A 10,531-nucleotide genomic window follows, 5' to 3' on the forward strand; every position below is an offset into this window, starting at 1 on the left:
GTTTAGACACTAAAGGAGACGGTTAAGTTTAGTCTCTAAAGCAGACGGTTAAGTTTAGTCACTAAAGGAGACGGTTAAGTTTAGTCACTAAAGGAGACGGTTAAGTTTAGTCTCTAAAGGAGACGGTTAAGTTTAGTCTCTAAAGGAGACGGTTAAGTTTAGTCACTAAAGGAGACGGTTAAGTTTAGTCACTAAAGGAGACAGTTAAGTTTAGTCTCTAAAGGAGACGGTTAAGTTTAGTCTCTAAAGGTGACGGTTAAGTTTAGTCACTAAAGGAGACGGTTAAGTTTAGTCTCTAAAGGAGACGGTTAAGTTTAGTCACTAAAGGAGACGGTTAAGTTTAGACACTAAAGGAGACGGTTAAGTTTAGACACTAAAGGAGACGGTTAAGTTTAGTCACTAAAGGAGACGGTTAAGTTTAGACACTAAAGGAGACGGTTAAGTTTAGTCTCTAAAGGTGACGGTTAAGTTTAGTCACTAAAGGAGACGGTTAAGTTTAGTCTCTAAAGGAGACGGTTAAGTTTAGTCACTAAAGGAGACGGTTAAGTTTAGTCTCTAAAGGAGACGGTTAAGTTTAGTCTCTAAAGGAGACGGTTAAGTTTAGTCACTAAAGGAGACGGTTAAGTTTAGACACTAAAGGAGACGGTTAAGTTTAGTCACTAAAGGAGACGGTTAAGTTTAGACACTAAAGGAGACGGTTAAGTTTAGTCACTAAAGGAGACGGTTAAGTTTAGACACTAAAGGAGACCGTTAAGTTAAGACACTAAAGGAGACGGTTAAGTTTAGACACTAAAGGAGACCGTTAAGTTTAGTCACTAAAGGAGACGGTTAAGTTTAGACACTAAAGGAGACGGTTAAGTTTAGTCACTTAAGGAGACGGTTAAGTTTAGACACTAAAGGAGACGGTTAAGTTTAGTCTCTAAAGGAGACGGTTAAGTTTAGACACTAAAGGAGACGGTTAAGTTTAGTCTCTAAAGGAGACGGTTAAGTTTAGTCACTAAAGGAGACGGTTAAGTTTAGTCTCTAAAGGAGACGGTTAAGTTTAGTCTCTAAAGGAGACGGTTAAGTTTAGTCACTAAAGGAGACGGTTAAGTTTAGACACTAAAGGAGACGGTTAAGTTTAGTCACTAAAGGAGACGGTTAAGTTTAGACACTAAAGGAGACGGTTAAGTTTAGTCACTAAAGGAGACGGTTAAGTTTAGACACTAAAGGAGACCGTTAAGTTAAGACACTAAAGGAGACGGTTAAGTTTAGACGACTAAAGGAGACGGTTAAGTTTAGTCACTAAAGGAGACGGTTAAGTTTAGTCTCTAAAGGAGACGTTTAAGTTTAGTCACTAAAGGAGACGGTTAAGTTTAGTCTCTAAAGGTGACGGTTAAGTTTAGTCACTAAAGGAGACGGTTAAGTTTAGTCACTAAAGGAGACGGTTAAGTTTAGACCACTAAAGGAGACGGTTAAGTTTAGTCTCTAAAGGAGACGGTTAAGTTTAGACACTAAAGAAGACGGTTAAGTTTAGTCACTAAAGAAGACGGTTAAGTTTAGTCACTAAAGGAGACGGTTAAGTTTAGTCACTAAAGAAGACGGTTAAGTTTAGTCTCTAAAGGTGACGGTTAAGTTTAGTCACTAAAGGAGACGGTTAAGTTTAGTCTCTAAAGGAGACGGTTAAGTTTAGACACTAAAGGAGACGGTTAAGTTTAGACTCTAAAGGAGACGGTTAAGTTTAGTCACTAAAGGAGACGGTTAAGTTTAGTCTCTAAAGGAGACGGTTAAGTTTAGTCTCTAAAGGAGACGGTTAAGTTTAGTCTCTAAAGGAGACGGTTAAGTTTAGTCACTAAAGGAGACGGTTAAGTTCAGTCACTAAATGAGACGGTTAAGTTTAGACACTAAATGAGACTGTTAAGTTTAGTCTCTAAAGGAGACGGTTAAGTTTAGTCTCTAAAGGAGACGGTTAAGTTTAGTCTCTAAAGGAGACGGTTAAGTTTAGTCACTAAAGGAGACGGTTAAGTTCAGTCACTAAATGAGACGGTTAAGTTTAGTCACTAAAGGAGACGGTTAAGTTTAGACACTAAATGAGACTGTTAAGTTTAGTCTCTAAAGGAGACGGTTAAGTTTAGTCACTAAAGGTGACGGTTAAGTTTAGTCTCTAAAGGAGACGGTTAAGTTTAGTCTCTAAAGCAGACGGTTAAGTTTAGTCACTAAAGGAGACGGTTAAGTTTAGTCACTAAAGGAGACGGTTAAGTTTAGTCTCTAAAGGAGACGGTTAAGTTTAGTCTCTAAAGGAGACGGTTAAGTTTAGTCTCTAAAGGAGACGGTTAAGTTTAGACACTAAAGGAGACGGTTAAGTTTAGACACTAAAGGAGACGGTTAAGTTTAGTCACTAAAGGAGACGGTTAAGTTTAGACACTAAAGGAGACGGTTAAGTTTAGACACTAAAGGAGACGGTTAAGTTTAGTCACTAAAGGAGACGGTTAAGTTTAGACACTAAAGGAGACGGTTAAGTTTAGTCTCTAAAGGAGACGGTTAAGTTTAGTCACTAAAGGAGACGGTTAAGTTTAGTCTCTAAAGGAGACGGTTAAGTTTAGTCACTAAAGGAGACGGTTAAGTTTAGTCACTAAAGGAGACGGTTAAGTTTAGACACTAAAGGAGACGGTTAAGTTTAGTCACTAAAGGAGACGGTTAAGTTTAGACACTAAAGGAGACGGTTAAGTTTAGTCACTAAAGGAGACGGTTAAGTTTAGACACTAAAGGAGACCGTTAAGTTAAGACACTAAAGGAGACGGTTAAGTTTAGACACTAAAGGAGACCGTTAAGTTTAGTCACTAAAGGAGACGGTTAAGTTTAGACACTAAAGGAGACGGTTAAGTTTAGTCACTAAAGGAGACGGTTAAGTTTAGTCTCTAAAGGAGACGGTTAAGTTTAGTCACTAAAGGAGACGGTTAAGTTTAGTCTCTAAAGGAGACGGTTAAGTTTAGTCTCTAAAGGAGACGGTTAAGTTTAGTCACTAAAGGAGACGGTTAAGTTTAGACACTAAAGGAGACGGTTAAGTTTAGTCACTAAAGGAGACGGTTAAGTTTAGACACTAAAGGAGACGGTTAAGTTTAGTCACTAAAGGAGACGGTTAAGTTTAGTCACTAAAGGAGACGGTTAAGTTTAGTCACTAAAGGAGACGGTTAAGTTTAGTCTCTAAAGGAGACGGTTAAGTTTAGACACTAAAGGAGACCGTTAAGTTAAGACACTAAAGGAGACGGTTAAGTTTAGACGACTAAAGGAGACGGTTAAGTTTAGTCACTAAAGGAGACGGTTAAGTTTAGTCTCTAAAGGAGACGTTTAAGTTTAGTCACTAAAGGAGACGGTTAAGTTTAGTCTCTAAAGGTGACGGTTAAGTTTAGTCACTAAAGGAGACGGTTAAGTTTAGTCACTAAAGGAGACGGTTAAGTTTAGACCACTAAAGGAGACGGTTAAGTTTAGTCTCTAAAGGAGACGGTTAAGTTTAGACACTAAAGAAGACGGTTAAGTTTAGTCACTAAAGAAGACGGTTAAGTTTAGTCACTAAAGGAGACGGTTAAGTTTAGTCACTAAAGAAGACGGTTAAGTTTAGTCTCTAAAGGTGACGGTTAAGTTTAGTCACTAAAGGAGACGGTTAAGTTTAGTCTCTAAAGGAGACGGTTAAGTTTAGTCACTAAAGGAGACGGTTAAGTTTAGTCTCTAAAGGAGACGGTTAAGTTTAGTCACTAAAGGAGACGGTTAAGTTTAGTCACTAAAGGAGACGGTTAAGTTTAGACACTAAAGGAGACGGTTAAGTTTAGACACTAAAGGAGACGGTTAAGTTTAGACTCTAAAGGAGACGGTTAAGTTTAGTCTCTAAAGGAGACGGTTAAGTTTAGACACTAAAGGTGACGGTTAAGTTTAGTCACTAAAGGAGACGGTTAAGTTTAGACGACTAAAGGAGACGGTTAAGTTTAGTCACTAAAGGAGACAGTTAAGTTTAGTCTCTAAAGGAGACGGTTAAGTTTAGACGACTAAAGGAGACGGTTAAGTTTAGTCACTAAAGGAGACGGTTAAGTTTAGTCACTAAAGGAGACGGTTAAGTTTAGTCTCTAAAGGAGACGGTTAAGTTTAGACACTAAAGGAGACGGTTAAGTTTAGTCACTAAAGGAGACGGTTAAGTTTAGTCACTAAAGGAGACGGTTAAGTTTAGTCACTAAATGAGACGGTTAAGTTTAGTCTCTAAAGGAGACCGTTAAGTTTAGTCACTAAATGAGACGGTTAAGTTTAGACACTAAAGGAGACGGTTAAGTTTAGTCTCTAAAGGAGACCGTTAAGTTTAGTCACTAAATGAGACGGTTAAGTTTAGTCTCTAAAGGAGACCGTTAAGTTTAGTCACTAAAGGAGACGGTTAAGTTTAGTCACTAAAGGAGACGGTTAAGTTTAGTCACTAAAGGAGACGGTTAAGTTTAGTCACTAAAGGAGACGGTTAAGTTTAGTCTCTAAAGGAGACGGTTAAGTTTAGTCACTAAAGGAGACGGTTAAGTTTAGTCACTAAAGGAGACGGTTAAGTTTAGACACTAAAGGAGACGGTTAAGTTTAGTCTCTAAAGGAGACAGTTAAGTTTAGTCTCTAAAGGAGACGGTTAAGTTTAGACGACTAAAGGAGACGGTTAAGTTTAGTCATTAAAGGAGACGGTTAAGTTTAGACACTAAAGGAGACGGTTAAGTTTAGTCTCTAAAGGAGACAGTTAAGTTTAGTCTCTAAAGGAGACGGTTAAGTTTAGACGACTAAAGGAGACGGTTAAGTTTAGTCACTAAAGGAGACGGTTAAGTTTAGTCACTAAAGGAGACGGTTAAGTTTAGTCTCTAAAGGAGACGGTTAAGTTTAGACACTAAAGGAGACGGTTAAGTTTAGTCACTAAAGGAGACGGTTAAGTTTAGTCACTAAAGGAGACGGTTAAGTTTAGTCACTAAATGAGACGGTTAAGTTTAGTCTCTAAAGGAGACCGTTAAGTTTAGTCACTAAATGAGACGGTTAAGTTTAGACACTAAAGGAGACGGTTAAGTTTAGTCACTAAATGAGACGGTTAAGTTTAGTCTCTAAAGGAGACCGTTAAGTTTAGTCACTAAAGGAGACGGTTAAGTTTAGTCACTAAAGGAGACGGTTAAGTTTAGTCACTAAAGGAGACGGTTAAGTTTAGTCACTAAAGGAGACGGTTAAGTTTAGTCTCTAAAGGAGACGGTTAAGTTTAGTCACTAAAGGAGACGGTTAAGTTTAGTCACTAAAGGAGACGGTTAAGTTTAGTCTCTAAAGGAGACGGTTAAGTTTAGTCTCTAAAGGAGACGGTTAAGTTTAGTCTCTAAAGGTGACGGTTAAGTTTAGTCTCTAAAGGAGACGGTTAAGTTTAGTCACTAAAGGAGACGGTTAAATTTAGTCTCTAAAGGAGACGGTTAAGTTTAGTCTCTAAAGGAGACGGTTAAGTTTAGTCTCTAAAGGAGACGGTTAAGTTTAGTCTCTAAATGAGACCGTTAAGTTTAGTCTCTAAAGGAGACGGTTAAGTTTAGTCACTAAAGGAGACGGTTAAGTTTAGTCTCTAAAGGAGACGGTTAAGTTTAGTCACTAAAGGAGACCGTTAAGTTTAGTCTCTAAAGGAGACGGTTAAGTTTAGTCTCTAAAGGAGACGGTTAAGTTTAGTCTCTAAATGAGACCGTTAAGTTTAGTCTCTAAAGGAGACGGTTAAGTTTAGTCTCTAAAGGAGACGGTTAAGTTTAGTCACTAAAGGAGACCGTTAAGTTTAGTCTCTAAAGGAGACGGTTAAGTTTAGTCTCTAAAGGAGACGGTTAAGTTTAGTCTCTAAAGGAGACGGTTAAGTTCAGACCACTAAAGGAGACGGTTAAGTTCAGACCACTAAAGGAGACGGTTAAGTTCAGACCACTAAAGCAGACTGTTAAGTTCAGACCACTAAAGGAGACGGTTAAGTTCAGACCACTAAAGGAGACGGTTAAGTTCAGACCACTAAAGGAGACTGTTAAGTTCAGACCACTAAAGCAGACTGTTAAGTTCAGACCACTAAAGCAGACTGTTAAGTTCAGACCACTAAAGCAGACCGTTAAGTTCAGACCACTAAAGCAGACACACCTTATCAGCGTCTTATCTGCGGCTGTTTCGACCTTTGGAGCTGAGCTTCGTGAGTCTGAGCTCCACAAACACTCGGGTCCTGGTTTCCCCTGAAGGTGAGTCCCAGCGAGGCGCTCTGCCCTGATCCGGATCCTCCTGGTCCCAGCGAGGCGCTCTGCCCTGATCCAGATCCTCCTGGTCCCAGCGAGGCGCTCTGCCCTGATCCAGATCCTCCTGGTCCCAGCGAGGCGCTCTGCTCTGATCCAGATCCTCCTGGTCCCAGCGAGGCGCTCTGCCCTGATCCAGATCCTCCTGGTCTCAGTGAGGCGCTCTGCCCTGATCCGGACCCTCCTGGTCCCAGCGAGGCGCTCTGCCCTGATCCAGATCCTCCTGGTCCCAGCGAGGCGCTCTGCCCTGATCCGGATCCTCCTGGTCCCAGCGAGGCGCTCTGCCCTGATCCGGACCCTCCTGGTCCCAGCGAGGCGCTCTGCTCTGATCCAGATCCTCCTGGTCCCAGCGAGGCGCTCTGCCCTGATCCAGATCCTCCTGGTCCCAGCGAGGCGCTCTGCCCTGATCCTCCTGGTCCCAGCGAGGCGCTCTGCCCTGATCCAGATCCTCCTGGTCCCAGCGAGGCGCTCTGCCCTGATCCAGATCCTCCTGGTCCCAGCGAGGCGCTCTGCCCTGATCCTCCTGGTCCCAGCGAGGCGCTCTGCCCTGATCCAGATCCTCCTGGTCCCAGCGAGGCGCTCTGCCCTGATCCAGATCCTCCTGGTCCCAGCGAGGCGCTCTGCCCTGATCCTCCTGGTCCCAGCGAGGCGCTCTGCCCTGATCCAGATCCTCCTGGTCCCAGCGAGGCGCTCTGCCCTGATCCAGATCCTCCTGGTCTCAGCGAGGCGCTCTGCCCTGATCCGGATCCTCCTGGTCCCAACGAGGCGCTCTGCCCTGATCCAGATCCTCCTGGTCCCAGCGAGGCGCTCTGCCCTGATCCAGATCCTCCTGGTCCCAGCGAGGCGCTCTGCCCTGATCCAGATCCTCCTGGTCTCAGCGAGGCGCTCTGCTCTGATCCGGATCCTCCTGGTCTCGGCTCCGTCTCTCTTTGTTGTGATATTTACGATGTTTGCTGCTCTGTGATTGGACGCTGCCGATGACAGGACGTACGTGTTGAGTCTGTGAACCGAACTGAACCGGATCAAATATTTACGATAACGCAGACCTGGGTCGGGACTTTACACCGGTGCACCCCGACGCAGCGTCTCCGTCAGGTCGTCCTCGCCTACGGGAGTCTCCAGCTTGTCTTTGACTCCGCCTCCTTCCCTCTGACCAAAAAAGGGCATGTATGTGACGCTGGGGGGAGGGGCGTACGTCCATCTGGCTGACGTTTACCTCCGAGGAGAAGTGAGGGCCAGAGGCTAGCTGTCACTCAAGAGGCCACGCCCCTAATTATTCATAAACTTCAGTGTTGTCATGGAGACCTGGTCTAAACACACAGACTAGAATGTTCTTTTGTCCTTAAACAGGTTTAATGATGCTGTGTAAACGTGTTTAACATGAAACCTGCCCCTAGTGGACACTCAGAGAACTGACGCTGACCCAGCCTCCTGATTGGAGCAGACAGGACGCTGGGGGCGGGGCTTCCTCTGATTGTGTTGGCGATCACTTAAAGACTTAACTCACCCGGTGTTTCCCTCCTGTGCTCACAGACAGAATGGCGCGCAGGAGAACGGCGTGTTGTGGCGTTTCTGCTCTGGAGGCGACGCTGGGCGTGCTGTTCGTCGCCATGACGGCGGTGAGCGTGACGCTGATCGCTCTGATGGCGACGGAGGAAACACACACAGGTGAGAGGCACACGGCGTTCAGTCGCCCTGGGGCGGCGAGCGTCTGAATGTTAAAAGTAGCATCTACTGTTCTCTGTGTCCCTGTCAGGTCCAGACCCGACCCTCCCCCCCAGCCCGGACCCGACCCTCCCCCCCAGCCCGGACCCGACCCCTCAGCACAAGCCGTACCGGATCGGAGTGGGCCGGGCCGACTGCACCGGGCCCCCGGCAGACGTCCCTCTGGTCAGTACCACGACACAGACTCTGATCCCAGCACACGTCTCCTTGAGTCCGGTCTCGGTCTTGAGAACTCTCTCTGGTCCTCGTCTGGTCTTGATCTCGTGCCTCGTTGGACTCTTGAGACCTGGTCCAGTTGGTTCTGGTGATTCTGGATCAGTTGTGCAGAACGTCGTCTGAACTCTCTGCAGGGATGAGGTTGATGTTAGAAGAGAGATCCGTCCAAACGCTTCAGCTTAGCGCTGGAAAGACCGTTGTGGTCTTGGACTCGACTCGACTCGACTGGACCTGGTCTTGAACTTCACTTGGACTTGATTAAGTGGCTCTTGCTCTCAGGTGTCCACGGAGACGCAACGACGCCCCCAGGTGTCGTGCCTCCTTGTTGCCGTGTTGCCAGATCTCAGGTCAATGAACCCGCGCCCATAGAAGCGACTCTTCAAATAAACAATGAAAAAAACAGTTTATCTACGTCAGGGGGGTCAAAGTGACCCAGTGAAGGGGGGGCTGGGGCTGCAGGGACCCTTTACTGGGTCCCCCTCACCCCCCCCCCGATCCACGATGTGTAAGAGACTCGACCTCTTCAGTGTGAATCTCGTCCTCCTCATCGCAGAGAGCTGCTGCGGTTCCTCGCGTGGTCATCGGGGCTCGCAGGTTGAACTAGACCCATAACGTCTGCGGCGCCTTTGACTCGTCCACTTCCACTCACATCCGTTCCTTAAGCCTCGGTTTCTCCCGCTCCTTTTTATAGTTTCGTCCATATTTCGTTGACTTATTCCCACATTTACAGCTCTGAAGTAGGACGAACTCTCGTGTCTCGCTTCATTAAACAGCGTCAGTTAAAGCGTTTGAGCTGGGAGACAAACAGGAGGACGGGGCACGGGGGGGGGGGGGGGGGGGGGGGGAGCAACGCGAGCCCAAAGAGCAACTACGCCAAAGAACCTCAATCCAGGACGGACGACATTCAGAAGGGGCTTTAGAGACAAACACGCCCAAAGTTGCTCATAGGAAGCGGACTCGGCGACCCTGCTCATGTCCCTGCGTACCCTCCCCCAAACACCAGCCACCGCTGCACCTTAAGGCCGCACCTGATCTTGGAGCCGTGTACGGGACTGAGCCGCTACATGTTTGGTCGACTTTTTCCTCCCTGTGTTGATTCTTCATTAATTATTGCACTGATTCTGACTGAAGTGTGTTGACTGTGTGTTTCTGGGCACAAGGCGACGCGTCCCCACGGAGACGTCCCTGTTTGCCCCTGAAGACACTTCCTGGACACACAAACACCATTTTCATCTGCAGGGAATCAAACTCCAAAGTCTGCGCGGAGGCTCGGAGCTGATAATCTTTATGGTTGTTCTGCAGGAGCGTCTCGTTATCAGTGCGCCGTCAGATAAACGCCAACATCCGCCTGAAGGTTTCTGAACCTGCAGCAGGAAACACATCCTCCGCCCCAGGAAGTGTGTGTTCAGCAGCAGCTAGCATGCTAACGCTAACAGGCACAAAGCCCCAGGGCAGCGCGGCCTGAGTCCAGTCTCAGGAACACTTGGACATCTTGTTCTGATCCGTGTCCTGTTGCTAATAATAATAATAATAATAATAATAATAATAATAATAATAATAATAATAATAATAATAATAATACTCATGTACCTGTGTGTGCAGATGGGTTATGCGAACCCTCAGCAGACGGCTGCAGGCGTGCACACGCGCCTGTACAGCCGCGCCTTCATCATCGACGACGGCAGACGCAGAGTCGTGTTCGTCACCGCAGACGTGGGGATGATCTCCCAGAGGCTACGACTGGAGGTGCACGCACACACACACACACGCACGCACGCACACACACACACACGCACGCACGCACGCACGCACGCACGCACACACACACACACAGACACACACGCACATGCACGCGCATGCACGCACGCACGCACGCACGCACACACACACACACACAGACACACACATACACGCAGAGACACACACACACGCACACGCACGCACACACACGCACACGCTCACACACACACGCACACGCTCACACACACACACACACACACACACACACACACACACACACACACACACACACACACACACACACACACACACACACACACACACACACACACACACACACACACACACACACACACACACACACACAACAAAGCGTCATCAGCGTAGTTAGTGAAGCCAGAGTTTGTTAAAGAGTGTTTTAAAGACTTACCTACTGGCCCCTGCACCAGCTCCTCTCATAGTAAAGTCCATTACAGTGGAAGGACCCCATTGGTGCTCTGTTGTGTGTGTAGGGACTCTTCTCATGTGTGTGTGTGTGTGTGTGTGTGTGTGTGTGTAGGGACTCTTCTCATGCTGCT

At 46.3% G+C, this 10,531-nt stretch overlaps 1 protein-coding gene across 1 annotated transcript in view; it reads left to right on the forward strand.

Moving 5' to 3' along the window:
* LOC310961334 (neutral ceramidase-like) overlaps window positions 1-10,531 on the forward strand; it is a gene marked incomplete at both ends in the record, with an annotated part of 67,544 nt that overhangs the window by 14,453 nt on the left and 42,560 nt on the right. The window contains 4 exon segments of the mRNA XM_083933364.1: window positions 6,222-7,182; window positions 7,806-7,940; window positions 8,035-8,162; window positions 9,816-9,959. Coding sequence (XP_083789490.1) covers window positions 6,222-7,182; window positions 7,806-7,940; window positions 8,035-8,162; window positions 9,816-9,959 — 1,368 coding nt within the window.

The sequence above is a fragment of the Echiichthys vipera genome (genome assembly GCF_963691815.1).
Source record: "Echiichthys vipera genome assembly, chromosome: 18".
NCBI classification, from domain to species: domain Eukaryota; kingdom Metazoa; phylum Chordata; class Actinopteri; order Perciformes; family Trachinidae; genus Echiichthys; species Echiichthys vipera.